The 19,105-nt window shown below is 51.1% G+C and overlaps 1 protein-coding gene across 3 annotated transcripts in view; it reads right to left on the bottom strand.

Annotated features, from left to right (window-relative positions):
• CFDP1 (craniofacial development protein 1) overlaps nt 1-19,105 on the bottom strand; it is a 127,612-nt gene that overhangs the window by 913 nt on the left and 107,594 nt on the right. For 2 of the 3 annotated variants that reach the window (XM_073307049.2, XM_073307048.2), the window contains exon 6: nt 14,366-14,524. The exons of the other annotated variant lie outside the window; for it this stretch is intronic. In XM_073307049.2, coding sequence (XP_073163150.1) covers nt 14,366-14,524 — 159 coding nt within the window. The remainder of the gene's footprint in view (nt 1-14,365; nt 14,525-19,105) is intronic. 3 annotated transcript variants of the gene reach the window in all.

Here is a 19,105-nt window from a genome sequence, read left to right as displayed (position 1 = left end):
CAGCACAGACTTGCCCTGGAGGGACGCCAGGCTTGGAGCCTGCAATGTGGAATGCTGCCTTGACTGAAAGGTTCTGGGAGCATTCCAGAGCAACTCTCACATGTCCCCAAGTGGCCAAAGCGAACAGCTGGGGGCGAGCAGTATACGCTACATGACAAACCCTCCTGTCTATGTCTTTACCCAGCCTCCATTACTGAGCACCTCGCAATCTCTCCCGGACTTCCCTCACCCCCCTGCCCCTCCCGGAATGCAGGGCAGGGCTGTTCTCCCCATTGTACAGAGGGAGAACTCAAGCACAGCCAGACGAAGTGACTTGCCTAAGGTTGCCCAGGCAATCTGCAGCTGAGCAGGTAACAGACCCCACACCCCACTCCCCCTCCAGATTATTTCCCCATCTCCCGAAGCTCTCACAGAAGTGCCTGAGAACACTGCTGGGCAGAGAGACAATGTCTGCAAAGCACTTTGCCGTTTGTTAATGAGCTGCGGCTGTATTATAATACACTCTGCCACAAACGGTACTACAGCGAGCCTGGGGGCTGCGCTACTCATTAGCCTATCGCTGGAGCGAAGCGGGAGCTGTAATTGACTCATCACGCTCATTTGCCTTTTGTTCCACTGTGGAACGCGCTCAGCACGAGGCCACTGCACTCAGCATGGGGATGCCACGACAAGCCCAAGCCCCAGGGCCACAGAGGAGTGGGTTTGCTTGGGTCCTCTCACATTGCCCCCCTGGATAGGCCTGGCCCACATAGCGGGCAGAGTGCTCACCACCTGCAGAAAGCCAAGCTCCAAAGCCACGGCGAAGGTTGCAGCCGAGCCAGCCACAGGGCAGTGCGGGAATAAATATCCCAAGGCTCTGCCCGGTTTAGAAGCTATTGGCTGGCTGAGCTGGCTCTGTCAGTCTTCTTCCCAGGGCAGCTGGCCAGCAAGCAGAGCGGCACAGCTGGCATCCTGGGTGGCAGTGAAGGCAGGGACTGAAGGGCTACAGAGGCTGAGCCCTAGGATGGTCCCGCCAGGACAGGAGGTAGCTCGTTGGCAGAGGGCTGGGAAGCTCACTCTGCTGCTGCCCTGGCTGTGCGTACTTTCACGCTGCAGGGATACTTGGCTGGCAGCCCCCTTTCGCAAGCACTCAAGTTGCGATAACAGATTTCTCTTCCCTCTTGCAGTGACTGGGCAGCATCAGACCTTCCCACTCAGAAGGTTCGGTGAGCAGCTTCCTCCAAGCGCAGTGCTATCTGGCCTGCCAGCAAGCCTGCACATTCAGGGACGTGTCTTTGCCCCTTCCAGCCCTGCCCCAAAGACAGAAGTGCTGTGCTGCATCTGGGGCTATCCTACATGGGTCTTCACCCTGATGACAGACACAGGTCAGCTCTGGGTAAATGTTGCCGAGGGGTAGTGGCCCAGCATGCTAGTCCTGGTCTCTCCCCTGGGGGGACCTGCCTGCAGAACCCGCTTCACTTCACAAATCCCAGTAGTTGGGTTGCCTCTCCCAAGTTCCTGTTTCTCACCAGTCACAAGCTGCCACTCAGCTAGATCCTCCTCACAGTGTCTGCTTAGCCAAGGCCTGTCCCAGCAGAGGCAGGGGCTGCGAGTCAGAGGTGAGATGCGTGGCATAGCTCACTGGGTGGGGGTGGCCACCCATGCTAGGTGCTGCAGACTATGAACGGGGGTGCACTGCAATGGAGTGTGGGAAATCTTGAAAAGAGCCCCCGGGCACTGTCCCCACCCTATGCCAATGGCACTAGCCCTTTGCTTCCGAGAGAACAAACTTCCAATCACAGCAAACAATTCTGCGGGCCGAAGCTGGGAGGGCTCAGAGCAAAGGGAACCCAGGGACACCCAAGAGTGAGCCATTCTGCCATGACAGAGCTTAACTGCTCCTGGGCTGGGCTCTCCCCTGCTAAAGAGCGAGGTCAGAGGGCCTTGTGGATCAAGTGCCTGCGAATGCCTGCGAATGCTCCAGTAGGCAGGAAGAATGGCGCAGCAGCAGCACCAGTGAGAACTTCTGCTGAGTCAGGCTGGCCCTGGGGCAAGGGGCAGGAATGGTACCAGCCAAGGGGTTAGCCAGACGACATGGCCCAGAGCTGAGCAAGTCACGGGGAGCAGGCCCAGTGCAATTCTAGGAGCTTGTTGGACTCTCCCCTGACTGCTGCCCATGGCTCTGGCAGGCACCCTCTCACCTGAGAGCTGAACAGCAGTCACCGAGTGGACCAGCCATGGCTTGTGAAGGAGGTCCACGGGGCCCAAGAGTTATCTGGCTGCGAACAGAAACTAGAGGCACTTCTAGACCAAACACCCACACTGGCGCCCACACCCCAACACAGGAAAGCCTGGGGGTCAGCGTGGCATACTGGCATCTGTACTGAGACACCTGGATGAGGGGCCACATTTACAGAGGCAGCTCAGTGGGCTTCACCTCCCCTAAACTACCTCTGGAAAATCAGCTCTATCCAGGTGCCTAACTTGAGGGCCCCGTGCCTGGAAATTCTGGTGGCCGTGAGGTCTTCTGGCTTAGACATGAACAAACTACCCCTCCCAACCTCACTGTGAGGTGGGGTTTGGGTTACCCCTTGCTGCCATGCGGTAATGGATATAGAGCAAGGTCCCGCAAGAGTGGGGATTCACACTCAGAGCATCCTGGTTCCTGGTCATGTACCCAGCCAGCTCCACTTCCTGTGATGTGCAACCCCCCCTTAGGGGGAACGTGCCAGTCCACAACAAAGCATTTGGTCTGCCTGCCTTGGCAGCTCAACAAGAGGCATCGGCTGGGCTTGTTCAAATCTGCGTTCTCCACCAGGCTTCTCGCTCTTATCTGCATCTCCTTCCCCTCCTCTAACGTACGTGGGAAATGACCAGGCACGAGGCTGGGACTCGACAGATCTGAGCCTCTGCCACAGGCTCCTGGCATGGCCTTTGGTGAGTGCCAGGCTAGCCAGGGTGGTGGCTGAGACAGGCCCTGGGACAGGTCCAGGAGGGGGCAGTCTGACAGAACAACAGGCAGCTGGAAATTCTCCCGTCACGGCAGTTCTGTCGAGCAGACTGGAGTGGCTGCTTTTATTAGGAGTGTAGAGACCTGCCTTAGGGTCACCTGCTTAGGTGGTGGACTGGCTGGACCCTGGTTGACTGGCATGGCCTATCTCACCCCAGGGAGCTACTGAGGCCCAGGCTCCTAACTCCTGTGACTCGGTTCCCCATCGGCACAACGGGGCAAACCCTGTTGCCTTTCTCCCTGGCTTTCTCGGCTGGCCTGGTTAGTTGTAAGCCTAGCTGTGGATCCAGCCTGGCATATCTGAACACCTCCCAGCCAGTAACGGATGAGAGGCAGGGCAGCACTAGCCCCATTCACAGCTAGGGAGGCCCAGGTGGCCTTGCCCCAGGTTACAGAGAGGCAGTAGCTGAACTGGGCACTGAACCCAGGTCTCCCGCTCCAGTGCTCTACCTCAACAACTCGTTTGTTCCAGAACCTTACGCGGACACTAGACCAAGGGGGTCCCCATCTCGTCAGGGGCCTTGCTGTAATAAAATAAAGCATAACAAAATGCAGAGCACAAAGGATGCTGGAAGCTTTTCCCCTCCCCAGACTGATGAAACTGCTCACCTGCAGCATGGGAGGTTTGCTGGAGATTATCTTCTAGCTTATTCACTCTGCCCTGGGGCTGTGGGGAGAAGCTCAGGAGAGCTCCAGAGAACATGGCTGCAGAGGCACTGAGGCCGCATGAGCCTGGGGTTTTGTAGAAAGCTTCGGGCAACAGGAAAGTGACAGCGGCAGTTTGCGCATGTCACTAGGAGCCCTTGGAAGTCCGGCCTTCACATCTAGGAGCATTTCATTGTGTTTTTAATAGAATCATAGAATATCAGGGTTGGAAGGGACCTCAGGAGGTCATCTAGTCCAACCCCCTGCTCAAAAGCAGGACCCATCCCCAGTTAAATCATCCCAGCCAGGGCTTTGTCAAGCCTGACCTTAAAAACTTCTAAGGAAGGAGATTCCACCACCTCCCTAGGCAACGCATTCCAGTGTTTCACCACCCTCCTAGTGAAAAAGTTTTTCCTAATCTCCAACCTAAACCTCCCCCACTGCAACTTGAGACCATTACTCCTTGTCCTGTCCTCTTCCACCACTGAGAATAGTCTAGAACCATCCTCTCTGGAACCACCTCTCAGGTAGTTGAAAGCAGCTATCAAATTCCCCCTCATTCTTCTCTTCCGCAGACTAAACAATCCCAGTTCCCTCAGCCTCTCCTCATAAGTCATGTGTTCTAGACCCCTAATCAGTTTTGTTGCCCTTCGCTGGACTCTTTCCAATTTATCCACATCCTTCTTGTAGTGTGGGGCCCAAAACTGGACACAGTACTCCAGATGAGGCCTCACCAATGTCCAATAGAGGGGGACGATCACGTCCCTCAATCTGCTCGCTATGCCCCTACTTATACATCCCAAAATGCCATTGGCCTTCTTGGCAACAAGGGCACACTGCTGACTCATATCCAGCTTCTCGTCCACTGTCACCCCTAGGTCCTTTTCCGCAGAACTGCTGCCGAGCCATTCGGTCCCTAGTCTGTAGCGGTGCATTGGGTTCTTCCGTCCTAAGTGCAGGACTCTGCACTTGTCCTTGAACCTCATCAGATTTCTTTTGGCCCAATCCTCCAATTTGTCTAGGGCCTTCTGTATCCTATCCCTACCCTCCAGTGTATCTACCTCTCCTCCCAGTTTAGTGTCATCTGCAAACTTGCTGAGGGTGCAATCCACACCATCCTCCAGATCATTTATGAAGATATTGAACAAAACTGGCCCCAGGACCGACCCCTGGGGCACTCCACTTGACACCAGCTGCCAACTAGACATGGTACCAATACTGGGGTACCAATGAAAAACAGCTCCAAGGGAAATGTGGGAATGCCTATTTGTTACATTTCACAAACACCGGCCTGGCTGCGGGCCAGGACAGTGCTGGCACCAGCCTCAGAGATCCTTGAGGATTCACCCCTCTTGGGACGGGGAGCTTTTGGGTTGTTCAGCATCCAGCCCTCTACTCAGCGGAGATGTGTGAATGGCAGCAGCCCCATCCTGCCCATGAGCGATGATGCCAGGCTGCTCCTGGCAAGGGGCTAGATTTAGGGGTGATGAATGGTGGTGTAAATGATATCCAATGGCAGTGGGTCACAACAAGGGCACAGGAAATGAAGTAATACAATCTGCACTGACAGAGGAAGCATGGGCTTTGGTTAAGGCACTGCACTAAAGAGATGCGAGTTCAACCTTTGCTTTCTCTGTGTCTCAGTTTCCCATCTCCACACTGGGAATAACAGCACCTCCCTTCCTCGCAGAGTTGTGAGGAGGAGAAATCCGTTGGTGCTTGTGGGGCTGACAGCACTGACCTCCTTTGCAAAGCACTTTGAGATCCGCTGGTGAACAGTGCTCGATAAAAGCTAGTGGTTATTAATTATTCCTGGGAGGAGCTTGGATACTGCGATGTCGAGGGGCACAGGAAAGAATCCGGCATTTCGAGAGAGAGTAAAACCAGGGTCACTTAGAGTGGGGAGGAGACAGAGTTAGGGGTGTGGCTTCATCTGACCCCTGCTGCTTTTCTGATTGGGTTTGATCACAGTGCTCCTGAGACTCTCATCTCTCTGGTAACCTTCAGGCAGCCGTGGGAATGGTTCAGGTATGTCTACATAGCTGATGGCAGGTGCTAATCAGAGCATGGCGTTGATTTCGCACGCACTTACCCATCAGCCTGCTTACAGTCCAGGCATGTAGGGATTAAAGAACCAGCACCAGGAACAGAATGATGCCATCCCTCCTGAATGTAGAACAGCTCCGGTCTTCTGTCGTTATCAGATCCCAAATGTAGCTTGTGGAAGTAACTTCTTACAAGAACCACAATGAAGGCATGTCATTTTGTGCCACAAAAGCTATGTCTACAGAGCAGCAGGGAGGGGTAATTCCCAGCGTGGGTAGATAGATGTGCTAGCTCTCCCCGGGCTAGCCCCTAAAAACAGCAGTGTGGCCACAGGGCTAGCTGCTTCAGTACAACCCCATTCAAGATCCTAGGCACATACTCGGGCAGCTAGCTAAATCCAAAGCAGCCTGTGAGGAGTCACAAAGGGAGTTCGCTAAACTGAGTGATGAGCAATAAAATGGCAGATGAAATTCAATGTTGATAAAGGCAAAGTAATGCACACTGGAAAACATAATCCCAACTATACATATAAAATGATGGAGTCTAAATTAGCTGTTATCACTCAAGAAAGAGATCTTGGCGTCATTGTGGATAGTTCTCTGAAAACATCCACTCAGTGTGTAGTGGCAGTCAAAAAAGCGAACAGAATGTTAGGAGCTGTTAGAAAAGGGATAGATAAGACAGAAAATATCACATTGCCTCTATATAATCCATGGTATGCCCACATCTTGAATACTGTGTGTGGTTCTAGTCACCCTATCTCAAAAAAGATATATCGGAATTGGAAAAGATTCAGAGAAGGGCAACAGAAATGATTAGGGGTATGGAACAGCTTCCATATGAGGAGAGATTAATAAGACTGGGACTTTTCAGCTTGGAAAAGAGACGACTAAGGGGGGATATGATTGAGGTCTATAAAATCATGACTGGTGTAGAGAAAGTGAACAAGGAAGTGTTATTTATTCTTTCACACAACATAAGAACTAAGGGCCACCAAATGAAATTAATAGGCAGCAAGTTTAAAACAATGAAAGGAAGTATTTCTTCACACAACGCACAGTCACCCTGTGGAACTCTTTGCCAGAGGATGCTGTGAAGGCCAAGACTATAACAGGGTTCAACAAAGAACTAGATAAGTTCATGGAGGATAGATCCATCAATGCTATTAGCCAGGATGGGCAGGCATGGCGTCCCTAGCCTCTGTTTGCTAGAAGCTGGGAATGGGCGACAGGGAATGGATCACTTGATGATTTCCTGTTCTGTTCACTCCCTCTGGGGCACCTGGCACTGGCCACTGGCGGCAGACAGGGCACTGGGCTGGATGGACCCTTGGTCTGACCCCGTCTGGCCACTCTGATGTTAGTTGAAGCCCCTGCTTGTGTCGCTGCAGCCACACTGCTGTTTTTAGGCGCTTGCTGGAGCAGTGCCAGTCTACCCAGGGCGGAATGACACCTTCCAGCTGCCATGTGGACATGCGCAAAAGCGAGGCCCTAAGAGGGGGCCTCTATCCTGGGAAGGGACTGGTGAAATTACCCCACAGATCTGTCCCTGCCTCACAAGAGCCAAGGTAAGGCTACATCTCCAGTGCAACCCCCCCGTGGCAGCAAGTCTCAGAGCTTGGGTCAACTGACTCTGGTATGTCAGGCTCATGCTACTGGGTTAAAACAGCAGTGTAGATGTTCCCGCACAGACTAGGGCCTGGGTTCTGAAACCTGGCGAGGGGAGGTGGGCATCAGAGCCCGAGCAGAAATGGCTACACAGTGATTTTTAGCCCACCAGCTCGAGACTATCAGTTGGGGTGGGGTGGAGGTTTGCAGTGTAGATGTTCCCGGAGCTGGAATCATAGAAGATTAGGGTTGGAAGAGACCTCAGGAGGTCATCTAGTCCAACCCCCTCCTCAAGGTCAGCTCCCAGACTACTGCACTGGGCAGCACAGCATGGGGAGGAGGTGACCAGTACTCTGTGCAGAAAGAAATGGTTTTGGACTATTTAGAAAAGCTGGACGAGCACAAGCCCATGGGGCCGGATGCACTGCATCTGAGAGTGCTAAAGGAGTTGCTGGATGTGATTGCAGAGCCATTGTCCATTATCTTGGAAAACTCATGGCGATCGGGGGAAGTCCTGGATGACTGGAAAAAGGCTAATGTAGTGCCCATCTTTCAAAAAGGGAAGAAGGAGCATCCTGGGAACTACAGGCCAGTCAGCCTCACCTCAGTCCCTGGAAAAATCATGGAGCGGGCTTTCAAGGAATCAATTCTGAAGCACTTAGAGAAGAGGAAAGTGATCAGGAACAGTCAGCATGGATTCACCAAGGGCAAGTCATGCCTGACTAATATAATTGCCTTCTATGATGAGATAACTGCCTCTGTGGATGAGGGGAAAGCGGTGGACGTGTTGTTCCTTGACTTTAGCAAAGCTTTTGACACTGTCTCCCACAGTATTCTTGCCAGCAAGTTCAAGAAGTATGGGCTGGATGAATGGACGATAAGGTGGATAGAAAGTTGGCTAGATTGTCGGGCTCAACGGGTAGTGATCAATGGCTCCATGTCTAGTTGGCAGCCGGTATTAAGTGAAGTGCCCCAAGGGTCGGTCCTGGGGCCGGTTTTGTTCAATATCTTCATAAATGATCTGGAGGATGGTGTGGATTGCATCCTCAGCAAGTTTGCAGATGCAACTAAACTGGGAGAAGAGGTAGATACGCTGGAGGGTAGGGATAGGATACAGAGGGACCTAGACAAATTGAAGGATTGGGCCAAAAGAAATCTGATGAGGTTCAACAAGGACAAGTGCAGAGTCCTGCACTTAGGACGGAAGAACCCAATGCACCGCTACAGACTAGGGACTGAATGGCTAGGCAGCAGTTCGGCAGAAAAGGACCTAGGGGTTACAGTGGACGAGAAGCTGGATATGAATCAACAGTGTGCCTTTGTTGCCAAGGCCAATGGCATTTTGGGATATATAAGTAGGGGCACAGCGAGCAGATCGAGGGATGTGATCGTCCCCCTCTATTCGACATTGGTGAGGCCTCATCTGGAGTACTGTGTCCAGTTTTGGGCCCCACACTACAAGAAGGATGTGGAAAAATTGGAAAGAGTCCAGCGAAGGGCAACAAAAATGATTAGGGGACTGGAACACATGACTTATGAGGAGAGGCTGAGGGAACTGAGATTGTTTAGTCTACGGAAGAGAAGAATGAGGGGGGATTTGATAGCTGCTTTCAACTACCTGAAAGGGGGTTCCAAAGAGGATGGCTCTAGACTGTTCTCAGTGGAAGCAGATGACAGAACAAGGAGTAATGGTCTCAAGTTGCAGTGGGGGAGGTTTAGGTTGGATATTAGGAAAACATTTTTCACTAGGAGGGTGGTGAAACACAGGAATACGTTACCTAGGGAGGTGGTGGAATCTCCTTCCTTAGATATTTTTAAGGTCAGGCTTGACAAAGCCCTGGCTGGGATGATTTAGTTGGGGATTGGTCCTGCTTTGAGCAGGGGGTTGGACTAGATGACCTCCTGAGGTCCCTTCCAACTCTGATATTCTATGATTCTGTGAAAGTAGGACCAACCCCAACTAAATCATCCCAGCCAGGGCTTTGACAAGCTGGGCCTTAAAAACCTACCCGTTGAGCCTGACAATCTAGCCAGCTTTCTATTCACCTTATAGTCCATTCATCCAGCCCATACTTCCTTAACTTGCTGGCAAGAATACTGTGGGAGACCATATCAAAAGCTTTGCTAAAGTCAAGATCGATCACATCCACCACTTTCCCCATATCCACAGAGCCAGTTATCTCATCAGAGAAGGCAATCAGGTTGGTCAGGCATGACTTGCCCTTGGTGAATCCATGCTGACTGTTCCTGATCACACTCCTCTCCTCCAAGTGCTTCAAAATGGTTTCCTTGAGGACCTGGTCCATGATTTTTGCAGGGACTTAGGTGAGGCTGACTGGTCTGTAGTTCCCTGGGTTCTCCTTCCCTTTTTTAAAGATGGGCACTATATTTGCCTTTTTCCAATCGTCCAGGACCTCCCCCGATCACCACATGTTTTCAAAGATAATGGCCAATGGCTCTGCAATCACATCAGCCAATTTCCCCTCAGCACCCTCGGATGCATTAGATCTGGAACCATGACTTGTGCACGTCCAGCTTTTCTAAATAGTCCTTAACCTGTTCTTTCACCACTGAGGGCTGTTCACCTCCTTCCCATACTGTGTTGCCCAGGACAGCAGTGTGGGAGCTGACCTTGTCTGTGAAGACTGAGGAAAAAAAAGAATTGAATACTTCAGCTTTTTCCACATCATCTGTCACTAGGTTGCTTCCCCCATTCAGTGAGGGTCCCACACTTTCCCTGACCTTATTCTTGTTGCTAACATACCTGTAGAAACCCTTCTTGTTACCCTTCACATCCCTTGCTAGCTGCAACTCCAGTTGTGTTTTGGCCTTCCTGATTACACCCCTGCATGCTCGAGCAATATTTTGATACTCCTCCCTAGTCATCTGTCCAAGTTTCCACATCTTGTAAGCTTCCTTTTTGTGTTAAAGCTCACTGAAGATTTCACTGTGAAGCCAAGCTGGTCACTGCCATATTTGCTATTCTTTCTGCACACCGGAATGGTTTGTTCCTGCGCCCTCAATAAGGCTTCTTTAAAAACCAGCCAGCTCTCCTGGACTCCTTTCCCCCTCATATTGGCCTATTCCTTCTTGTGCAGCAGCAGGATTGATTAGGACAGTCTAAACAATTTCACCCGTGCACACCTAATGAAAGCTAGGGGGCTGTGCACGGGTCACTCAGTGCAGCAGCAGGTCCGAGAACCCTTTGGGCAGAGTTAGCCCACCCTGACTCCGATTCCGGGCTGAGTTTGCACGGCTGGCAACAAGGACAAAAAAAAAAAAGAAAAAAAAAGCCAACGTGTTGCCTGTAAACGGAGCATGTCTGATCTGGAGTCCCTGAGAGATGAACATGGAACCCCACAAACCCATTTGTCCACAGCCGCTTTTCAGAGTATATGCATGCAAAACAAGAAACTACTGGAACGAACAGCTCCCAGCCTGCCACAGTGCAAGTTGGACAAAGACCTCAGAACAGGAATTCAATGAGAAATAGCACTGGAAACTCACAACGACATGGAATTACTCATGCTAGGGAAGGGTTGTTTTTTTAAAAAATAACCTACATTGCCCAATTCATTATTTGCTATAAATAACCTGCAATAATGGAAGTGGGGTAACCATGAGCTATCTCAGATAAAGGCACATTTGCTGTAAAAGAAGTCTGCTAATGAGGAGAGCTGATAGTTCCCTTTGGGAAGATTTTATTGGCACTCTGGGTCCCCTGCCAGGCACTTGCAATCACACAGTGTGACAGCCCCAGGTTTGCCTGGGACACGGAGAGGAGGAGAGATCTAGTGCAGATCCCCTGCTGAGGTTGCCCTACATAACGTGGCACAGTTAAGAAGCTGTGCCACATGTTCAAGTTTATAAAATATGGCAGAGTGACAGATTTACAGCAAAAAGGATGTCTCCTCCCCTGCTCCGTCTCAATGTCTCCTTTTCAAAAGCAGGACGGGCCCTGAGGATCTGACAGAATCTGGGTTGCACACAAACCCACCTTCCATGGCTGATGAAAAATAAACCCGCGGATTGAAAATTGATGACGAGGGGAGGAAAGAGACAATGGCAGGTTAGACGTAGCCGGAGGGTACCACTTGTCCCCTTTAGCTTTGGGATTACAGCAGGCCAGGCTGCGGAGGGCAGAATGAACTGTGTTATGAAAGGAAGGAAACTGCAATTCCATCACTCAGCCAGAACAAGAGTGCTGATGGAGCAACTTCTAACAACTTGAGAAAGCAAGCAAAGGCCCAAGGAGCTGCCCTGAGATGTGAACGGTGACTTTGGCAAGTTTTTTTTTTTTTTAAAGGAAGAATTTCTTCCCCCGGCCATAAGACATACGATTACTATTTCTATAGCGTCTCGGGTTTGCCTGGTGCTTAACAATCTGGGCCTTGACTTGCCATGGGTGACTGAATGCTTTCCTAATCAGGTGGAACCCATCTTCAGTTACACAGCGAGATCTGCAGAGCCTGCCCGTGTGACAAATAGCAGCAGAAATATTAGTAAAAGACATGTGAAGCATGGTTCATCAGCGCCAGGCAGGCACCAGGTACAGACACCATTCCTCATCCTAATAGTTCTTGTCCGGATTTTTATAATGAGCTGTGTCAATTACTATCCACTGAATTGTGGACAAAGGTCACTTGACAAATATCTGAGGGGAGGGAGAGGATAGTAAAAGAAAAAGTGGCTCATAGAAAGTGGCCGGATCGCAAAAGCAGCCAATGACAGTGGTGTTTGTGTGATCTTGTGATGCCAGGCTGACAGCTGCAGTTTCACCCCCTTCTCACCCCCATCATTTACTAGTAGCTTTGGCTCACTTATGTGCTTGGAATCCCTGCCTTTCTGCCTTGGAGGTGGATGTGATTAAAGGTGAGCTGGGTCATCTGGTGACCCCCTGATGTTACGCATTTGACTAGTATTGATTTTTTTAAAAGAAGAGTCTCGTGTTTTCATGGCACCATGTTTCTCTTCTGTGTAATGACAAAGCCACCGGCTGATAGCTCAGTGGACCTGAGATCTGCTTGAGCAGTTAATAAGCAAGGCTAGTCAAGCTTGCAGATACTCTTAAAGATACTACTCTGATTCGCTCATCGTTCCTATGCACTGATCTCTTCTCCAGTCTTTAAAGACTACTGCAGCCATGCCACTGGAGAGGTTTGCCAGCGGTGAGTGAAGTCCATGGATATTCGTTGCCCCTGTACATGGGCCAGAACAAGAAATCAGAACTTTCCAAGGAAGCGGGACATTTTCAGTTTGTAACTTCAATGCAGATGTAATCAGGACCAAGCAATTAAAGAGGCTGAAGGATCTTCATGATTTCCGGTAAGATTCTGTGTCCCCATGCTGCTAAACTAGTGTGTTTAACGCAATGGCTCTGAAGCAGCAGGCGCCCTGTTCAGCCCAGGTGTAAGCAGGTGCAGGGTCACTGCAGTCAATGGAGCTGAGCTGCACCCCACACACCAAGGATGCATTTCGACGTAAGAAGAGTGTCTAAGGGCTGGTAGAAGGTTCCAGAGCCTTTCATTTGATGCCATTGGTTTGAATACAGCCCAGATCAATAGCAGCCTAAAGCCCTGATGGCTGCCCAGTTGTCCGTGTGAAATGAATTCTCAGGTGGGTTGTTAGTCCAGCTCCTGGTAAAAAAGTGTCCACCGCTTGGACACCACCATTTTAAGCAGCTGGCGCCACCAGAGGCAGCTACAGAGAACTCAAAGGCTGACGGGCAATGGAGATTCAACTCCCCTCTGAATCCTTCTGAAGGCAAGACCCTGCAAAGCCAAGGAAGGGACGTTGGTGGGACACTGTATGTAGGAAGCTGGCACTGCTCGTCATCTACCCATTCTGGGGAGCAGAGCCCATCAGAGAGCAGAGGGCTCTGGCACAGCCTTGCTTGCAGACATCTGTCACTCCTGGTGATGCTGACATATGCCATCTGAACTGTAAGCCTTCCTCAGAGGGGCTTTTCCCCAGAGGAGAAGTCCAGCTCTGTGCACTAATGGAGTTCGATGTGTTGAGATGTTTTGTCAGGTCTTGCACAAAAGCCCCTTCCCCATCCTGCTCTCACATCACCAGAGCCTGATAAATGAGCATCTTAATCTGGAGGGCCAGATCCACAGCTGGTGTAACTCAATGCAGCTCCTTTGACTTGCTCTGGCTTGATGGAGTGCCACCGACCCACCCACCCCCACCCTGCTCTATTGGCACCCACCTGTCTATGCTGGAGAGGCCAACAGGGCAGATCTAATAGGATGAGTGGTATGTTAGAGGCCAGGCAGCAAAGAGAAAAGACAAGGGTAATAAAATATCCATTTGAAACAGAAAATCAGATTTGTGGAGCCCTGAGACTGCAAGGTCTCCTGCAGGCAAAGCATAAGAACAGCTTAGCATAGGTTACATTTTATGAGCAGTCCACTAAGCTGGGGAGATTTTCCCATAGTCTAGAGAAGCACTTGTGGTAGGGAAGCCACGTCTGATCTTATTTCCCTTCCCCATGGCGTGCATTATGAACTGTTTTATCTACAACACCGCTACTTACTTTTATGACATTAACTGCACTGGACTGAGCACTGCTAGACACACACAATCAATACCCAACGCTCTCATAAACAGCAATGTGCTCTGACAGCTGTTCTGTATTTGTATGCGTCTGTACTGAAGAGGAGGAAAGCCTGAGGAGCCTGTATGGTGCCCCTGGGTGACGTTAAAAAGGGAAAAAAATGTGCTTATGAAAGTGGGATATCTTAGGGCAAGCTGTACAGGGGGCCACCATCTTTTGTCAGTAGATTGCTGGACTGGCTACTCAAAGAACCTGGTCAAGCTGCATTTGCCACCCTATCAGGAGCAGTCCATAAGGGTGGGCCTGAAAATCCTACTGATGTCTTAGGGGACTGTGGGAGTGCTCAGGACAGCCAGACATTCTTCAACAGTCTATCCCCAGGACCCTTAGAGAGAGATCAATTGCTGGGCTCGCAACAGCCGCCTAGTGCTTTGGGGTTTGGTCACTTCTCTGCAGGAAGTTATGGGTTTCCTGGGTGCTTGGCAGACCCTGACTGCTACTAAATAAAGCCAGTCTTACCCTTCTTTCCCTCGGTTGTGGATGGCCAGATCCTCCCCGATCCCCTCCTCCTCCTTGAAGTTCTCCCAGTCCAGTTTGGATTTCTCTAGCGTGCTCATCTTTTGCTTTTTGGAGCCAATCTTTCCCAGGAGGCTGCTTATGCCACTTGGCCTCTTCACCCTGATAGAGACGACGAAGCAGACACTCATTATTTACTGGGAGAAGACATCATTACCACCTCAAATGAAAACAGAGATGAGAAATGCTGTGTGTGAACCAGGTGGTCATGGCTAAGGAGAACGGTTTCTTTTGCTCAGATCAACCCCTGCGCCAGAGACACTCCAGCCAACAAGCCACATTTCCTTGGAGCCTCTCATCCCATGCATGGGCAGAAGCTCTTTGAGGTGAAAAGATTCTGTGTTTGCCTTGCAAGCTCACAATGCGCTGCGAACAGCGGGGCGGGAAGAGGGAAAGGGGCATGGCTCCATACCCTGCTTTAAGGGTCTAACGGTATCAGCCACTGCTTCAGGAGACCAATACACAACCTGGGGCAGACACAGAGCTTAAGGGTCCCCTTCTAATACATGAATAAACGAAACAGCAGGGTCTTCTGGTTTGTGAGGAGACGGGGAGAGAGAAAAGCATGGAGACTGGGATGCCCTTTGAGGCTTCCACAGCAGCGGCACTCACAGTGGCATGAATCATATCAGCCATAGCCACCTCTGCAGTGAAGTGAGGAGGCTGCTTGCCATATAAGTATAAGAAACGGGAAGCATGATATAACTAGGAAGGAGCAGCTGGCCAGTTCCCTGTAAACCAGTGATCTCCTCCTGCATGCCTCCTTGTGGCCTCGTAGCAGCCCTGCAAGTGGTCCCTCACCTCAGTTTCCTTTTGAGACCCCAATAAGTCCATGGAAGCAGATCTAGGCCATCAACAATACATAGTGCAGACAGTCCCAAAGTATAATCCATATCACCCCTGTGCAAGCAGTCCTTGCTCTCACCATACCCCAGGGTTTTCCATCACAGCTAGGCTCCCTATGCATCCTATTCCACCCCAGCCCTTCCTTCTAGGGTGCAACCGCACTTTCCCCTGCAGGAACTCCTGCAGCCTCTCCGCTGGGAGAGCATCTTTACCAGGGAACAGAGTAACAGCCGTGTTAGTCTGTATTCGCAAAAAGAAAAGGAGTACTTTTGGCACCTTAGAGACTAACCAATTTATTTGAGCATAAGCTTTCGTGAGCTACAGCTCACTTCATCGGATGCTGATGTAGCTCACGAAAGCTTATGCTCAAATAAATTGGTTAGTCTCTAAGATGCCACAAGTATTCCTTTTCTTTTTACCAGGGAAGCATCCCTCTGCCCCCAACCCTCTCACGGTTACTCTGGGCCAGCTCTCCAACAAGGAGACATCAGCCGGTGAGCTCCTCTGCTGCTCCCCCTTCCTTCAGCCCTCTCTGGGTCCCTCCAGCTCAGAGCCAGCCAGCATCTACCTCTGCTGCTGCTCCAGTCCTGGCTCTCTGGCTTGAGGACATCAGCCAGCAAGCCATCTTGTCTCTCTGGTAGCTCTCATCCCCTGCCTGCCCTTTTTATAACCCCCCAGGTGCTGCCTTGCCCTCTTAATTGGCCCAACTTTTCTGTTGAATCCACTTTAGGAGAGATCTTTGTGCTGCTGCATCCTCAGCAATTTGGAAAAGCCCATCAAGCCCTAGCAAGTCTTTAAAAGCACGGCATTGCCCTGGCAAAGAGAGCCAATGGGGAATTACACTCTGCGTCAGAACACAGAGCAATCCTTCCTGCTCATCTGAGACATGATTGGCCAAGGCAGGTTGGTTCACTGGACGGCTGTGGAAGGGGGAGATTTCGAGGACTTGGGTGAAGGCAGGTGAATCTATGTTATGAAGCATGGAGCCGCAGTGGTTTTGTTAAAGTCCCGTTATAATTATAGACCTGTTTTCCATGTGTTTTTCACCAGCTCCCTCCCAGCACAAGACCTTTCCAGCCACACACGAAGTGTTTTGGGGGGCTACCCCTTCTCCTTCCCAAGTGCAGAGGGAGCACAAGATAAAACAAAGGACTTGGGAAGCAGCACAGGTGTGTACAACTTCACCCTAGACCAATGCAGCTCTAGCCTACAGCCTCCTTCATAACTCTGAAAGTCCCTCCACCATGGGCCATCTCCCAGCTCACCAGGACTTTCCTACAAGCACCTAATGGAGCACACCAGCATGGGATGTTGTTGAGCCACATTCAGTTCAGGCCCTAGGGTGGGGCTTTGATACCAAGGTGATGGGCACCTTACATCCCCCACAAAGCACTCCCAGACTCCTCTCCACCTCCTGCAGCAGAGAGAATACTGTATCCCTCCCTAGCACCTTCAGTCAAAGATGTCCAGGCGTGACTAGACAGTCGCGGTGTACGTCTCCCAGACCCACTGTGATGGAGGGTTTTCTCCTGTTTTCACACAGGGCAGAACTGACACCCAGAGAGATTCACTGATTTTCTCAAGGTCACCAAGGGAACCTGTGCCAGAGCCAGGCACAGAACCTCCCCCTGGCCCTGTGCTGTTCTGTACCCACAAGAGCCTCTGGAAGTTAGTTTACCTGGAGATTTACTGGTAAAAACGCTGGTTTGGAACTGCACTCTAAACCTTTGGGGAAGGTATGGGCCAAGTCCCCATTTTTAAAGAGAAAACACTTCAATCAAGTAATTCTGGGGGTCAGTTTTGTAATGGTCTAGGTAGCGAGAGAGCTGAAACAAGCAGGAGCACAGCGCTGCCCAGGTACAAGAGAGGACATCCCACCCTCAGTTCCCGGTTTGCTGCACAATTCAAGCCCTCCGAGAAGACCCATTTACCTCGCTGTTGCATGGGATGGTAGACACAAGACTCTTGGGGAAACGCAAGGGCTCAAGGGCTTTGCAGAGTCCCAACCACAAGAAAACTCAACCCCAAACTGCCAGATTAACCCCTTTCCTGCTGGCTGCTTGTGGAGAGGAAGGAAGCTTTGGGGGCATCCCATATTGATGGTCTATACAGGGACATTGGCGATCAAAAGCGAAGGGGAGCAACGGGATGGCACTTTGCTCAACATCACAGCTACATCAGGCGGCACCGCAGAGGCTGTGTGTATTATCAGACCTTAGACCTGCTGCTACGCTCCTCTCTAGCCCTCCGCTGAATTAGTGTCTGCAATGTTATTCCCTCGCAGTGCAGTCGAGGAAGCTGCACTCCTGGCCTCCACCCACCACAGCGCTTGCCAATGGCACCGACCAGTTTAATGAAGTGCAGTCACTTGCCTTTCCTCCCACCCAGCTTTGACAGAGCAGGCTTGTCCCAGTAATTGCTACAGAGCGCAGTCACCTCTGCAGAAGTCTGGGCAAAGAGGGGCTCTGTCCCCTGGCTCTCCCACAGGTGCAGATATGCCAGGCGATGGCAGAGCCAGGCTGCCTGGGATTAGCGGAACAAGCAGGAAATCCCTAAATGTGGGGGGAAAAGGTGGGTGAGGCGAGGAACAGCATCATTTTGCAAGGAGAAGGGCGCAGAGGGGTTAAGAAATAGAAATATTTGTGCCTAGCAGGGGCTGCTGTGAAGCTGAATAGTTTCCTTAACTGCAGGAAATGGTTCTCATTAGACCCCAACCACAGCTGGGCAAGCTATGCAGCCAGTAAATACTTTCTCTGTCCTAGATGGAAGATGCTTACCCAATGCATTGCAGACCAGCAAGCCCACCCCCTACTGTCCCAGGACAATGCGCCTGCATGTGAGAGGCAGTCTTAACACCACCACAAAGAGAGAAGTTGTGTAGAAATCCTCAGTTCTGGCTCGCAGCCTAGAAGCCAGCACCGGTTCTTGGTCGGCGACGTCTCTGAATCTGCCTCTTACAAACGGAGCGCTGGGGCCTCGGTCACCCTAGGGACAGAGCATGAGTGGGGCATTACTCACCACAGGGCAGCCGCTCCCCGCACAGCAATGTGGGACGGCTGGGTTACCCTCTCAGAGAAAAGCCCTGTTTTCCCAGTCCTGGGCTAGGAACTTTCTGAAATGAACCAGGCTGGGATCGCTCCAGCTTGGACAGTGACTAATCACAAAGGCAATGGCAGGCTGAGCTCAGCTGGACGCAAAGGGCTCTGCGATTCATTCACAGTGCAGGTTGCGAGTAACAATGCCACTCATGATGCAACATCCCAGTGCTACCCGCAGCGATGGCTGACACAGATCATTGGCACGGAGGACACACTGATTGCTGATTGGGTTTAATAAAATAAACTCCCCATTTCATCTCCCACTCCCCTTGGCTTCCCCGCTCAGGCTCACCTGCCGCCTGGTCCTCTCCTCTCCTGGATTCTTGCCTGATGGTGGGTCCAGTGCTATCAGCAGCTCCAGGCTTCTCTTTCATGGCCACTCCGGCTGGTGGCTGGCCGTTCTACTCCCACAGGTGGCTCAAGGTACCAATATCTGAGAGCAGCTTCCATAGCCTTTTCTCCTCGTCTGTGTGGCAGAGGATCCTTGTGCGGGGAGGGCCTGGATTTTGGTAGGTGGGCGTCTCAGTGGGCTTCCAGGTGAGGTGGGTGATACTACTGAGGACTGGCTCTTTGCTTGGTGAAGGGGTGAAAGAGAAGGATGGGGAGGCCATCAGCTGGTTTTTGTATTGATTGTAGTTTTAATTCTCTTCCCAGGCACTGACAGCCTCAGTTTAGGTGGATTTTTATGTATTTAAGTCTAATTAAATAAATTTTCTAGTTCAGATTAGCAGTGCCCCAG

This window comes from Lepidochelys kempii, chromosome 12, assembly GCF_965140285.1.
Source record: "Lepidochelys kempii isolate rLepKem1 chromosome 12, rLepKem1.hap1, whole genome shotgun sequence".
NCBI classification, from domain to species: Eukaryota; Metazoa; Chordata; order Testudines; family Cheloniidae; genus Lepidochelys; species Lepidochelys kempii.
The sequence above is the reverse complement of the archived record's forward strand: the minus strand, read 5'-3'. Positions and strand labels throughout refer to the sequence as shown.